Source organism: Tupaia chinensis, unplaced genomic scaffold (genome assembly GCF_000334495.1).
Source record: "Tupaia chinensis unplaced genomic scaffold, TupChi_1.0 Scaffold143910_1, whole genome shotgun sequence".
Lineage (NCBI taxonomy): Eukaryota > Metazoa > Chordata > Mammalia > Scandentia > Tupaiidae > Tupaia > Tupaia belangeri.
This window is the reverse complement of record NW_006203761.1, coordinates 4,453-19,829: the sequence shown is the minus strand read 5'-3', so window position 1 is coordinate 19,829 and position 15,377 is coordinate 4,453. Positions and strand designations below refer to the sequence as shown.

The window sequence follows — 15,377 nt, the reverse complement described above, 5'->3', positions numbered from 1 at the left end:
GGGCTGGACCAATTTACATTCCCACCGACAGTGTAGGAGTGTTCCCCTTTCACCACATCCCCTCCAGCATTTATCATTATTTATTTTTTAATCTTTGCCATTCTGACTGGGGTTAGGTGGTATCTCATAGTGGTTTTGATCTGCATCTCCCTTACAATGGGGGATGTTGAGCATTTTTTTCATGTGCTTTTTGGCTATTTGTATGTCTTCCTTAGAGAATTGTCTATTTAGCTCATTTTCCTATCTTCCAGTTAAGCTATTAGAGTTCCCTGTGTATTCTGGTTGTCAGTCCCTTATGTGAGGCACAGTTAACAAAAATTCTCTCTCATTCCAAAGGTTGTCAATTCACACTAATTATGGTGTCCTTTGCTAGGCAGAAACTTCTTAATCTGTTGTAATCCCACCTGTCTATTTTGGGGATTATATCCAGTGCTTTGGGGGTCTTGTTTAAGAAGTCTTTGCCTACCCCAATTTCTCCCAGAGTTTCCCCGGTGTTTTCCTCCAGTAGTTTTGTAGTTTGCAGTCTTAAGTTTATATCTTTTTTTTTTTTTGAGAGGTTTTTACTATAGGGCGCTTGTGCTCGCCAGACAGAGAGGGACAGAGAGACAGAAAGCGAGAAATCACCCCCCAGGGGGGATGGCCATGCCTCAATCCCTTCTCCTCCATTTTCCTCTTGGGATCTTGGGCACGCACGCACCCGCGCCTGGTGTGAGTTTTAAGCCACCAGATCTGGGACGCGACCCATGGTTGACTATGTGGGAGTCCAGTGACATAGCCATTACACTAACTGCTGGTCCCTTAAGTTTAGATCTTTGATCCACTTTGACTAGACTTTTGTTAATGGTGACAGATAGGGGTTCAGATTCATCTTTCTGCAGGTGGATATCCAGTATTTCCAGCACAATTTGCTAAAGAGGATTCTTTTTTCCCACTGGATTGACTGGTACCCTTTGTCAAATATCAGTTGGCTTTATGTTTTGGGATTTATTTCTGGAGTGTCTATTCTGTTCCATTGGTCCTCATTACTGTTTTTGTGCCAATACCATGCTGTTTTGATTACTACAGGTTTGTAATATATTTTTGGGTCAGGGAGTGAGATGCCACCCACTCCACTCTTCTTTAGCAGGATGGCTTTGACAATACCGGGTCTTACAGGATTCCAGACGAATTCTATGATTGTCTTTTCTAGGTCTGTAAAGAATATCTCTTGTAATTTTATAGGGATTGCATTAAATATATAGATTAATTTGGGCAGGATTGCCATTTTGATTACATTAATTCTGCCAATCCAGGAGCACGGGATGTCCTTCCACTTTTTGTTGTCCTTTTCAATTTCCTTTCTAAGATTTTCATAGTTTTCCTTGTAGAGATCTTTGACTTCCTTGGCTAGATTTACTCCTAAGTATCTTATACTTCTTGTGGCTATGGTAAATGGGATTACTTTCTTCAGTTCTGTCTCTGTATGCTTATTTGTATATAGAAATGCATAGAGTTTTGTGAGGTAATTTTGTATTCTGCCACTTTACTGTATGTATTTATTACTTAGAGAAGTTTTTTCTTGGATACTATTGGGTCTTCTATGTATACCATCATGTCACCTGCAAACAGATAAATTCAGCTCTTCTTTCCTTGATTTCCTTCTCTTGTCTGATCACATTGGCTAGGATTTCCAGTACTATATTGAATAGGAGCAGAGAAAGCGGGCAGCCTTGTGATGTACCAGTTTTTAGTGGAAGAGCTTTCAGCTTTTCTCCATTCAATATAATGTTAGCTATAGGTTTTTCATAGATGGATTTTACTATACTGAGAAATGACCCTTCTATGCCAATTTTACAGAGAGTCTTAATCATAAATGAATGTTGTTTTTTGTCAAATACTTTTTCTGCATCAATTGAAAGGATCATATGATTTTTGTCTGTCTTTTTGTTAATATGGTGTATTACATTTATGGTTTTCCATGCGTTGAACCACCCTTGCGTCCCCAGAATAAAGCCTACCTGGTTGTGATGAATAATCTTTTTCATATGTTGTTGGATATGGTTAGCAAATATCTTGTTGAGAATTTTTGCATCTATATTCATCAGAAATATAGGTCTATAGTTTTCCATTTTTGTTGTATCCTTATCCATTTTGGAAATGAGGGTAATGGAGTCTTCATGAATTTGGAAGGGTTCCTTCCTTTTGGATCTCTAGAAACTGTGTGAGTACAGTGGGGGTTACAATTCTTTAAAAGTTTTGTAAAATTCAGCAGTAAAGCCATCAGGACCTGGGCTTTTCTTCATTGGGAGGTTATTTATTATTGATTCAATCTCATTGCTTGTTATTGGTCTATTCAGGCTTTCGATGTCATTCTGCGTCAATCTTGGTAGATTATATGTGTCCAGGAATTTGTCCATCTCATCCATGTTTTCTTTGTTGGCATAGAGTTGCTCATAGTATCTACTAATGATGTTTTGTATTTTTGTTATATCTGTTGTAATGTTGCCTGATTCGTTGCAAATTTGATTTATACAGTTCCTTTCTCTCTTCTTAGTCTAGTTAATGGTATGTCAATCTTGTTTCTCTTTTCAAAGAACCTGCTTTTGTTCTCCTTTATTTTCTGTGTAGTGTGTGTATTTTCTATTTCTTTTATTTTTGCTCTAATCTTTATTATTTCTTTTCTCCTGGCAGTTTTTTTATTTTTTTTGTTATTTTGGTTATCCTTTTGCCACTGTTCCATCTTTATCTTGTGTGTACTAATGGCTGTGAACTTCCCTTTTATGACTGCTTTGCTGTGTCCCATAAATTATGGAAACCTGTGCACTCATTATCAATTGTTTCCATGATACTTTTTATTTCCGTCTCAATCTCTTCAGTAGTCATGAAGTCATTCAGAAGTAGCTTATTTTGTTTCCATGTATTTGTATATTTTTCAGGGTTTTTCCTGAGATTAATATCAAGTTTAATCTGTCATGGTTGGAGAAGATAGTAGATATAGTTTCTGTGCCTTTGAATCTGTAAAGACTGGTTTTGTGCCCCATCACGTGTTCAATCTTTGAGAAAGTACCATGCGGAGCAGAGAAAAATGTATATTTTGTGTTTTTTGGGTGGAAATTTCTATTAGATGTCTTCTATTAAGTCCATCTGATTTATGGTATTATTTAGGTCCTGAATTCCTTTGCTTGTTTTTTTGTCTCGTTGACCTGACTAAAGGAGATAATGGGATGTCCAACAATTACAGTGTTACAGTCTATTTCTCTTTTAGATTTAGCAGTCTTTCCTTTATGTATTTGGGTGCTTCTGAGTTCGGTTCATAGATATTTACAAGTGTTATATCTTCTTGGTCAGTTAGACCTTTTACTACTATATAGTACCCTTCTTTGTCTTTTTTACAGTTTTTGTCATAAAGCCTATTTTGTCCAAAATCATTATAGTGACTTCTCTTTCCTGGTTTCCTTTAGCATGGAATACCCTTTTCCAGCCCTTCACTTGTAGGCTATGTATGTCTTTATCCATGAGATAGGTCTCTTATAGGCAGCAGATGGAAAGTTTCTGACTTTTAATCCATTCGGCCTGTCTGTGTCTCTTGATTGGAGAATTTAATCCATTAACATTGAGCAGTATTATTATTATTATTATTATTATTTGCAGTCTGAAAACAGCCAGTTTATTTACTGACCAGATTACAAAAATAATCATGGTGGATTCATCCATCCTTCTAATAAGTCTGTTGATCTGGTCTTCCCTGTTGCCAGCATCTCCACCTTCTACAAAATGGGTGGTCTTTTTCTTCATTCCACCTCGTGGAGAAAATAATTTGAAGGGCCACAGGAAGTTATTTGCTTCTTTGAAGTGTTTTCCAACAGTATAGATTCCATGAATCAAATCCTCCATGCAGATGATGCCGAATTTACCAAGAGATCGTGCAGTCAAAGAGTTATCTGTCAAAGCAATTTGCTTCTTATTGATTTTGCCATAACCACGTTTGTATATCAGTTCATTTACTGACTTCAGGTTCAGGTACCACATGCAATATATGGTTCCACAATTCTCAGCATGTTAATTGAGGCCTTGTTGAGCTTAACAAAGGTGCCATTGAAAATCTGGCGAAGACGAAGAAGCTGCAACACCTTTCGAACCTTTGGGCTCACTCCATTGATCCCTCTGATCCTGATGACAAATGCCAATTTGGGTTCTGCAGGTACATAGAAGTTGCCATCTTTTCTTGCCATCGTGGCCATGTGAATCTCAGTTCTGTGCATTTATCTGTATTCCTTATAATAGTGCTTAGCTTTCAACTCTGCAAAATTCCTTCACTTTTTCTTAAGGGTTTCTGGCACAGCAGGAACCTTCTTTTTCTTCTCTTGAACGCCCTCCATGGTTTCAGCTGGAAAAGAATGAGCATTATTATTGATACTTCCAGACATGTCCCTACCATTAAGTTGGCCATATTCTTGGTTGGTTTTTGTTCTCTTATTGCTGTCAATCTGTCTTTAGTTTTCTTGGTATTGTACTCCTTTCAGAATTTCTTGAAGAGCTGTTCTGGAGTTGGTAAATTCTTTCAGGTTTTGTTTATTCGAAAATATTTTTATCTTTTCCTATATAAAGGATAATTTTGCTGGGTATAGTATTCTTTGTTGAAATTGTTTTAAATAACACTTTGAATTTATTTCCCTATTCTTTCCTTGCTTACATTGTATCTGATGAGCTGTTCAGTGTTAGCCTGATGGGATAGCTCTTGTAAGTGATTTGACTTTTCTCTCTTGCCAATTTTAGTATCTTGTATTTGTGGTTTTGGCCAGTGAAGCTTTGATGAGCCATGGAGAGGACTGATGATTCTTGGGGTTCTTCATATTTCTTTGGTCTGGATGCTTGAGTGCCTCTCTAAACTTGGAAAGTTTTCTTCCAGAATTTTGTGTAGTAGATTTATCAATGCCCTTATCTGTTTCTTCACCTTCTGGGATACCAATTATTCAGATGTTTGGGCATTTCATGGTATCTAGTATTTCTCGTATAATATCCTCAATTTTCTTGGCTGTTTTCTCAGTATTTTTGATAATTTTTTTAAGTCATTGGTTTTGTCTTCTCCTGATCAGTCTTCTGCATGGTCTAACCTGCTTTTGATACTTTCAAGGGAGGTTTTAATTTCCTGTATTACACCCTTTATATCTGAAAGATCCGTTTGATTCTTTATTATGGTGTCCAGTTCTTCTTTCATATCGTGGAAGGACTTTCCCATCTCTTGGACTTCAGTGTGTCTATTCTCTTGCATATCATTGAATTTTGTTAGCATAAATATTCTAAATTCTTTTTATGACTTTTCGGTAATATCCTCTAATTTTTCCCAACTTGGAAACAAGTTACAGTGTTACCTTGCTGGAGATGTACTACTTGATTCTCTCGATCTTGAGGCTCTTCTTTGATTCTTAGTCATTTGGTAATGTATTCACTTTTGGACAGTTTGTTAGAGAAGTATTCTGTGACTGTGAACTCTTGTGTTCCCCCCACTGTGAAATGATTTGTGCTGTTTTCTCCCTTCTACTGTGTCCTCCAATGTGGGAATCACCACAGGACTTTTGCAATTGGATTTATGAAGAGGAATTTCACTATTTTTGCAACCACTACAGTGAGGTGCAAAGAGTTCTCTAAAATTCACAATGTTCAGATGTTCAGCTACTATGAACCTAGTTGTCTCTAGGCAGTGAGTAAGGGCTGAGCAGTAAAACAGGAAACTAAGGTAAAAGAAAAACAATGAAGGCAGTAGAAATAGGGGAAAAAAAAGGAAAAAGAATGAAAGTACTAGAAAGAAAATAAGAAAAAACAGAAAAAAGAAAAAAAAAGAAATCACTTGGCAGAAAATGAAATTGGGTTTAAAATGGAAAACCACTCAGCATGCATGGAACAAAGGCCCAACACAGGCTGAGATGAAGATGCCTGGCTGCTTTCTATCCTGAGTGAGGGAATAAGTGAGAAATTAACAAGAGAAAGGCACAAGCAGGGCAGAGAAGCTGGGATTTGTTTGTTTGTTTGTTTGTTTGTTTGTTTGTTTTTTTAAGAAAAAAAAAGTTTGAAGGGACAGAGAAGAGCAAGAGGGGGCTGCTTGCCTACCTGGCTAACACGGGTGTCTAGAGTGGGTGGGGGTCCCTGGCTGGGGGAGGGCTTCATAGCCCTGAGATGCACCCACAGGCCCAATTTAGGCTGAGGTGAAGACACCTGACTGTTTTCTATCCTGGCTAACGCGGAGGTCTCTGGCTGGCGTAGGACTTCACAACCCTTAGCTGCACCCAGGGACCCAACAGAGGCGAAGGTGAAGATGCCTGGCCACTTTCTATCCTGAGTGAGGGAAGATGCTCTCCATACTTTCTTATGAGATTAGGTATGTTATAGTCACTAGATTTATGAAATATTCAAAAGAAATCAGCCAGTTCGCTAAAACCGTAGAGAAGTCTCAGTCACAGTGACAGCAAATTGACATCTCTTTCCTCAGTATCAGTAAAGGAGATGTCCTTAACCTGCAAGGTTAATTATTTCTTAGTGCATCAACTAAAGTCATCGTATTTTAGAAAGCAGAAATCACCCTTGTGGGGCATATGAGAACCTGGGTACCAGAACCCCTCCCCCAACAGTGCATTTGTTCTTCGGCTCTACTGATAGAGTTTTATTTCAGTCACCATGTTGCTGCTGAAAACTTTCAGAAGAAGGTTGCTTTTGGAGAATTACAGCATTGACAGATGATATCCAAACTAGTCACAGATGCTCTGCCTCAGGTTAAAAGGGAATGATTTTAAAAATTCTCTATTACATTCTTTGTGAAGAGCTGGAAGCCTGAATTAATATTATTATACTAGCAAAGGGAGAGAAAATATTATTATTCTCGTGTTTTCACTTTATTCAAATTAATGTCCTTAATGTGTTCTTAGTAAAGAAATTACCATTTATAAAAATTGGTTGTTTCTACTTTTTTCATATTTTTCTCATGCTTTTCTTATATATCTCTTAATAAAATTTAGATCCATGACCAGAACTGTCCTTTGGCAAACGTCATCTGTGAATACTGCAATACCATGCTTATCAGAGAACAGGTATAATGATTTTTTTTCATAAATTATTATTTCCATAAAATAGCTTTAAAAAATGAGTTTTTAATTGAACATTTAAATCCATAAGGGGGAATTAATACAGGTTGAATAAGTATTAAAGTTGTATGAAAATTTTTCATAGACACTAATACAGTTAAAAATACTTGCTGGGGCCAACAGGTGGTGTGGTGGTTAAGGCTCTGGATCCCCACATAGCCAAGGATTGAGTCTTTCACCTGATGGTTTGAAAATTATGCCAGGGTCTTGTGCAGGCATGTCTAGGATCTGGAGAGGAGAATGGAGGAAGAGGGATTGCAGCATGACCATCCCCCCGGGGTGCGATTTCTCACTCTCCATCTTTCTCTGTCTCTGTTACCCTATGGCAAACTAAAAAAGTTTTTTTAAGTGAAAGGACCAAGCATCCAGCCTTTTTAAGTACTTAAAATACCTAAGTCATTAATAATACGTGTGTTTCTACATATTTATAACATTCCCAGTAAAACTGTAACGTTTTTGAGATTAATCAGTTAGGTTTCCATGTAAGAAATACATAACTTAAATACTATGAGAGGATCTGAGGTGTCTAGAGACCAGTAGAAAGAGCAAAAGGGAGCAGTGAAGTAGAAGAAAGCAAGTCTGTTGAGCAGCACAGCATCTGGATCAGTAGATCCTGAGGCGCACACAGGTGGCGCAGTTTCCAGAACCTGTAGCCCCTCTGTTTAGTTGTGCCGTAGGCCACCTATGGGACCCTCAGTATTAATAGTTACAGTAGAAAACTAAGCAAGTCGATTATTAATAGAGAAAGGAAAATTACGTCTGATTGCCCTCAGGGAGTTTACCCACAAAATATGCATATTAGTCACTAAATTTTATATATTCATGAAATCTACAAACCCAGAGATTACTATTGATTAAGTAGACTCAAGCAAAACCTGTCATTCAACTAAATTTCTTTTGTCTGTCAACAGACTTCTTTAGTTGTTTTCCAGCAAAGCCTTCATTTGAAGGTATTAAACATCTTTGTGCTAGGAAAGCCCCATCTCTGGATTTCCTTTTTTCTCTTATAATATTTAAAAGAAACCAAGCAGTGGGACCATCAGATGGTGTAGTGGTTACATTGCGGGACTCTCACATGGCCGACTGCAGTTCAAGTCCTGCACACCTGGTGGCTTGAAAACCTGACAGATAGACAAATGTGCATGTATGCCCAAAATCCCAAGAGGGGAATGGAGAAGGGATTGCGGCATGGCCATCCCCCTGGGGGTGATTTCTTGCTTTCCCTCTCGTTGTCTCTGTCTCTCTCTCTCTGGTGAGCACATACACCCTAAGGCAAAAGATCTAAATGAAAAGAAAAGAAACTAGGCAGTGTGATTTAAATCTGATAAAAATAAAATCCACTGTAAGTAAAGAACCAAGGCTGAGTCAGAAAACCTAGGTTTTGTTCCAAGCCATGCTACTGATTTGCACTTCGGTCTCTGGCAAGTTGGCATTCCAGATCATAGATCAGCACACCAGGCTGCCAGCCCCATCTCTTCACTGCCCGTGTCTATAAATAAAGTTCTGTTGGGACACAGCCATGCCCATGTGTCACGTATCATGTGTGTGGCTGCTTTTGCACCATAATGGTAGAGGCGAGAATTTGGGACAGAGTCCATACTGTTCACATTCATTGTCTTTCCTTTTATAAAATACTTTTTGCTGACTTCTGTTCTAGATTGTTTTCTCCTGAGAAGTGAAGGATTGGATTAAGTGTTCCCTAAGGTAGTTTGTCTTTCAAGTATTTTCATCTAGAGCCTAAATTAAACTAAATTTCTAAAGAGAATTTGGCACCACTCTATAAGAATATGATTTTGTGCAGTGGATCTCACTTGAAGGAACATGTCTTAGAGTTCCTAAATCAAAGCCTGAGACTTTCTGTAGAGCCTTTACTAATGTGCTTGAAGTTGTTCCCAACAGACCTGAGTCTCCCCATTATAGCTACAATACTCCTGGGTTAGCAGAGTAAGGTTATTTATGGAAAGTGGCTGTGAGCGAAGTAAGGGGTATAGCTAGTGGTTAGTGGTTCCAGTGCACGGAGTGGACTGGTTCCTATTAATGGCCTAGAAGGACCACAGTGAGAGCCCTGGCTGAGTTGAGAGTTCTACTGGTTGTCAGAAGGTATTCTTTTTTTTTTTTTTTTTTTTTTTTTTGGGGGTTTTTTTTTTTTTTTTTTAGAGGTTTTTGCTATAGGGCATGTGCGCTCGCCAGAAAGACAGAGAGAGACAGAGTCAGAAAGTGAGAAATCATCCCCCATGGGGGATGACCACGCTGCAATCCATTCTCCTCTTGGGATCATGGGCATGCACACACACACACCTGGCATGAGTTTAAGCTGCTGGGTCCGGGACTCAAACTGCAGTTGACTACGTGGGAGTCCAGCAACATAGCCATTACACTATATTCTGGTCCCAGGTGTTCTTTTTGGTCTAAAATACCACTAGAGGGTGTCAGTTCTCAATAGCAGGAACAAATTCATTATCTTGAAATGAATTTTTGAGTGTTTTTTTTGGGGGGGGGCGGGGGATATTATGAGATGTTGATGTTCTCTTTCTTTGTAACTTTTGGAAGTAAATATATGTATATGTGTGTATGTATTTTGGAGAAATTTTTGCTATAGGGTATGTGTGCTTGCCAGAGAGACAGAGTGAAAGCAATAATTCACCCTCCAGGGGACATGGCTACGCCACAGTACCTTCTCTTCCATCCTCCTCTTGGGATCTTGGGCCAACACACACACACACCTGCATGAGTTTTAAGCTTTCAGATCTGGGACTCGAACTGCACTTGATTATGTGGGAGTCCAGCAATGTAACCATTATGCCACCTGCTAGTCCTGGAAATAAATGTTTTAATCTGTGTGGGCTACACAGTTTTTGTTGTAGCTACTTAACTCTGCCAGTGTGGCTCCAAAGCAGCCATAGATACTACATAGTTGAGTTGAGCTGAGGTGAACTGTAATTCTTCATTTTAAGTGGTGAATTGATCAAATTAGAACATGTGCAGGGAAGAAACATCTTTCAACCTTTGTTTTGGTTTTCAGATGCCTAATCATTATGATTTAGATTGCCCTACGGCCCCAATTCCATGCACTTTCAGCACTTTTGGTTGCCACGAAAAGGTAAGTTTTTTGTCCTATTAATTCTTGAAAATAAATAAAAATATACTCAGTTACATAGTGTAGTGGATAGTACCAACAAGAATGTAAATATTTATAAAGCGGAGTGATGAGTTACATAATAAAGTTGTGTGTAAAGACTGTGAGCAGAAGTAGCAGGGCAATACAAGTATTCAGAAAGACTTGACAGAATGAGTTCATGGTGATAATCATGAATGGATCTGGGAGCCACTACATCCTTAGGAGGTATGATCTCGTGACTGTTTAAATATATGTGACTGGTGAAGGAGAAGAAGGCATATGGGATGACTCTGGTCCTGGTCACTGATCTATTCAGGGAAAAAAAAAAAAGGAACCAGCAGATGGTGTAATGATTTCGTTGCTGGACTCCCATGTAGTTGACTGGTTCGAGTCCTGGACCTGGTGGCTTAAAATTCGCACCAGGCACATGTGTGTGTATTCCCTAAATCCTGAAAGGATGGAGTAGAAAGGATTGCAGTGTGGCCATCCCCCTTGGGGGTAATTCCTTGCTCTCTGTCTGTCCAGTGAGTGCACATGCCCGATGACAAAAAATCTTTCTCAAAGAAAAAAAATAGTGAACACGAAAGAAACTGTTTAGAGGGAGAGATTAAAAACAAAAGAATTGGGACCTGCAGTTAGCATAATGGCTATGTTGCTGAACTCCCATGTAGCCAACCGCGGTTTGAGGCCTGGACCTGGTGGTTTAAACTCACACCGTGCATGCGTGCGTGTGTGCGTGCCCACGATCCCAAGAGGAGAATGGAGGAGAAGGGATTGCAGCGTGGCCATCCCCCCGGGGGGTGATTTCTCGCTTTCTGTCTCTCTGTCTCTCCCAGTCTTTCTGGCAAGCACACGCACCCTCTAGCAAAAACCTCTCCAAAGAAAAACAAAAAATTTCATTTTAATAATACTGAGTTGCAGTTATGAATTTATCTAGCTATGGAACACCCAGGTGGAGACAACAGATAAAAGACACACATCGTATATGTTCTTTAAAGCTTCAAAGAAAAATTGGGACTCAAGATTATTGATTTGGGGCAGTAACTTGTGATGTTAGTGGATGATGTGATCAAAATTGTGTGTAGTAAGTGTGTAAAGGGAAGAGAAGAAAAAGACTTGAAGGAAATGTATTAAAATGTTCATAAAAGTTAGGTGAGATAATAAGTAGGAAGAGAAGAAAAAAAGACTTGAAGGAAATGTATTAAAATGTTCATAAAAGTTAGGTGAGATAATAAGTAACTTCCTTTTGATCACCTGTATCTTTTATTTTTCTGTAGTATACATGAGTTTCTTTAATAAAAATTGTTATAGATATTTTACATTTAACGGGATGTCATTGATGATCTTGGAATAGTATGGAAAGAGGAAAGATTCCAATTTGCAATAGATTTGTAAAATAAACAAATTGGGCTCAATTCAGGTAGGCTTCTCTTGGAAGAGGGAGAAAATGGTATTAACTACGTAAGCTCAGTAGAGAGGTTTGCCTTTTTTCCTCTCCAGTGGGAAAGATTTTAATAATTATATTCTGAAGAAAAAGGAAGAGAATGTTTGAACATGAAGGAGAAAGGGGATAACCTCAGATGTTGAGAGGAGTTGGGTACTGTCTAGGGCATAGGTAGGACATTATTCTTGGGCCAGAGGAGAATCACCTCTGAGTCAGAAGAGAAGGATGAGTGTAGAGACTGGTATGCCTATAGGTGGGACTAGAAGCTTGAGAGTATTCATCAGAGGGGCTAGCATTTGGCATGGTGGTTAAGGCGCTGGACTCCCATGTAGCTGACCATGATTCGAGTCCTGGGCCTGGTGACTTGAAAAATCACACTGGGTGTGCGTGCATGTATGCCCCAAATCCTGAGAGGAAAACGGAGGAGAAAGGATTGCAGTGTGGTCATCCTTCCAGGGGTGATTTCTCATTTTCCCCGTCTCTTTCTCTGGTGAGCGCACACTCCCTACGGCAAAAAAAAAAAAAAAAAAAAAAAACAAAACCTTAAAATATTTAGCAGAGAGCCTCAGTTTTTCAGTGAATTAAAAGGCAGGATCACCTCATTTAATTGAGATTTTGACAAAGGGTAAAAGAAAGTTACAGAGGGTTGAGGGAAATGATGACACTGATTAAAAACCTCTTATTTGGCCAGACCGAGATGCATTCCTGGTCCTCACAGCATCTGTTCCTGACCTAAGGCTTTTGTTTGATTTGCAGATGCAGAGGAACCACTTGGCACGACACCTGCAAGAGAATACGCAGTCGCACATGAGAATGCTGGCCCAGGCTGTTCACAGTTTGAGCCTTGCCCTGACTTCCATCCCTCAGCCTGATCTGCTCCCATACGATTCTGCCTCCCAGCCCCGGGTTTCCTGTTCGTGTCACCCAGAGGTCCAGAATTTCCAGGAAACTATTCAGCAGTTAGAGGGTCGCCTTGTAAGACAAGACCATCAGATCCGGGAACTGACTGCTAAGATGGAAACTCAGAGTATGTATGTAAGCGATCTCAAACGAACTATTCGAACCCTTGAGGACAAAGTCGCTGAAATTGAAGCACAGCAGTGCAATGGGATTTATGTCTGGAAGATTGGCAACTTTGGGATGCACTTGAAGTCTCAGGAAGAGGAGAAACCTGTCGTCATCCATAGCCCTGGATTCTACACAGGCAAACCCGGGTACAAACTGTGCATGCGCTTGCACCTGCAGTTACCCACGGCCCAGCGCTGTGCGAACTACATATCTCTCTTTGTCCACACAATGCAAGGAGAGTATGACAGCCACCTCCCTTGGCCCTTCCAGGGAACAATACTCCTTACCATCCTGGATCAGTCCGAAGCACCTGTAAGGCAAAACCATGAAGAAATAATGGATGCCAAATCGGAGCTGCTTGCCTTCCAGCGACCCACAATCCCACGGAACCCAAAAGGTTTTGGCTATGTAACTTTTATGCATCTTTGTTTTAACAAAGAACCTTTGTTAAGGATGATACATTATTAGTGCACTGTGAAGTCTCTACCTGCTTTGACATGGTTAGCCTCTGAAGGGAGGGCTTCCAGCCACGAAGTACTGATGCAGGGGTATAGCACCCCCTTGTTTCTTTAAAAAGAAAACTATTTGGTAGAAAGTAGTACCTTTCCTTGCCTCCTTCTGGATAGCATGCAAACCAAAACAGGCAGTGAGAAAGTTGCATCCATCTCAGTGAATGTTGTTAGGTCACTTTCTGTTACAAAGATCGAAGGCAGTTTTTTCTTTGACATGTACGTGTAACATGGTTTTCTGTAAGTGTTACATCAGACGTGCCTGTCAGCAGCTGATGTGCGGGTTAGGATACCTCTTGTACTTTTGTGGGCTTTCACTCCAGTGTAGTTATCAAGAGCCCAGAGTTATAGTACTCAATCTCAAACCTTCACCACAACGGACTTTCCTTAAAACTTCAGCTTATTTTTATAGTGTTCTATGTGATATATTAAACTTCAGAATCACGACTGCCTTGCGCCGGCACCAGTGAGAGGAGCTACTGCTCTAGAGGGTTGAGTTCTCATTTTATTTGACCTTGCTCCTGATTTCAGAGGATTTGAACTGTGATCTGTGGAAAGCTCAAGTTCTCATTCACCCATTTTTCCCCCCTTCGTGTTAACGAAGGGTATTCAGGGACTAGTTTAAACCCTAAATATAACCTTCCTGACTTAGTGTCAAACATGTTGTCTGTTGAACTGTGTGTGTTGAAGTGTTTCATTCTGCTTTGCTTACATGTATTTTTATCCGAGGCCATAAAGCAGCATCTTTTTCCGAAGTTGATAATGTGGAGGACCATGTGCATACCAGCTGCTGGTTTCAGGCTGTGTCCACCCTTTGTTGCTCAGTGCAGAGTGAATTCCACAGCTCTGCATGCGTCTCCTGTTCAGTGTTTATAGGACAAGGAGACACAGTCACCAGCATAAAAATAAGAGACTCAATTATTACACTGCTAAGTCATCTCATTGGTGTTAGAGCCGTATGAGCCACCGTTTTCAACTCTTGAATACCTTTTGGTTTAGTTGCCTTACATGAAACAGAGCTAAATTGCTAAAAACAACTTCTTAAAACTTGGGAGATCATTGGAGATATCTGAGAAATCACCAAACCACGGTAAGATGTCACAGTGATTGTATCAGCTGCCGTTGTAACTGACTCAGCTATAGTAGGGTGCTGTAGTCCAGGGGTCCACTGCAGGTCCAGAGGGTCTTGGGGTCTGTCAGAGTGACTGATGTGCCTGAGAAGCAAAGGTGCTCTGTGCTACTGTGTCTTTGTTAAAGGCCTCTATGTACAAAACATGGTGGAATCTGGTTTTCAGGGAGTCCCACGACTAGTGCAGGCCCTGACAACAATTTTAAAGGATCCATCTCCTATGCTGTTTACACAAGGTTATTTCAAGTTGTCTGGTAATGAGCACTCAAATTTTATCTCCAGAGAGGCCAAAGCATATCACCAATCAGGGTCCAAGATCAGCCTTACTTTCAGGAGGAAGCTAAGAGACCTTATCTGTGGAGAGAAGTCTGGTTTTTGGTTCTAGGTTGCTTCAGCAAGTTCACTTCAACTGTTCTTTTTTGTTTTTCTCTCTATCCTTTCTCCCCAACCCACCTTTAGGGTCCTACCGTGGCAAGTTTTTACAGAGTAAAATAAAGAGATAAAAGACCTCTCTCCTGCACCACTCTCAGTACCAGAGCTCAGCTGGTTACTAGCTTATCCTGTCCCTTTGCTTTATGCTTTATGCCAAAAAACGTGCCTTCCAATTAGCTCCTGAGAGTCACTCACACACCCCCTCTGGCACGCCCTCTGGGGTGACCCCTCTGGAGCCCTGCTTATTTGAATAGAAAAAGCCTGAAAAAACTATTAAAAATGTTTTGAAGGCTTATTTTATTTTTTGTGCTTCCTTATTTATTTTTCCCATAAACATATACTTTTATCATAGGAAAAAATTAAATGTTGCCACACAACATCAACCCCTACCCCCACCCCGAAAAAGGAAATGATTTTTATAAGCTGGTCAAATTCTATTAAAAGCATTTCCATGCATTATGTACTAAGGGCAGTCATTTCCTGCCTTGCTTATATTAGTTTTTTCCTACTAACTCAGGAGTCTTAAAACATTTGCTTAACCTCAACCATTTTAGGTTCAAGT

The 15,377-nt window shown here is 39.9% G+C and overlaps 1 protein-coding gene across 1 annotated transcript in view; it reads left to right on the top strand.

Moving 5' to 3' along the window:
- The window catches only part of TRAF6 (TNF receptor associated factor 6), a 26,439-nt gene extending 11,384 nt beyond the window's left edge, over positions 1-15,055 (top strand). Inside the window, exons 5-8 of the mRNA XM_014582893.2 lie at positions 6,990-7,061; positions 10,138-10,215; positions 12,434-13,142; positions 14,843-15,055. Coding sequence (XP_014438379.1) covers positions 6,990-7,061; positions 10,138-10,215; positions 12,434-13,142; positions 14,843-14,886 — 903 coding nt within the window. The 3' untranslated portion in view covers positions 14,887-15,055. The remainder of the gene's footprint in view (positions 1-6,989; positions 7,062-10,137; positions 10,216-12,433; positions 13,143-14,842) is intronic.
- The last annotated feature ends 322 nt before the right edge of the window (positions 15,056-15,377 follow it).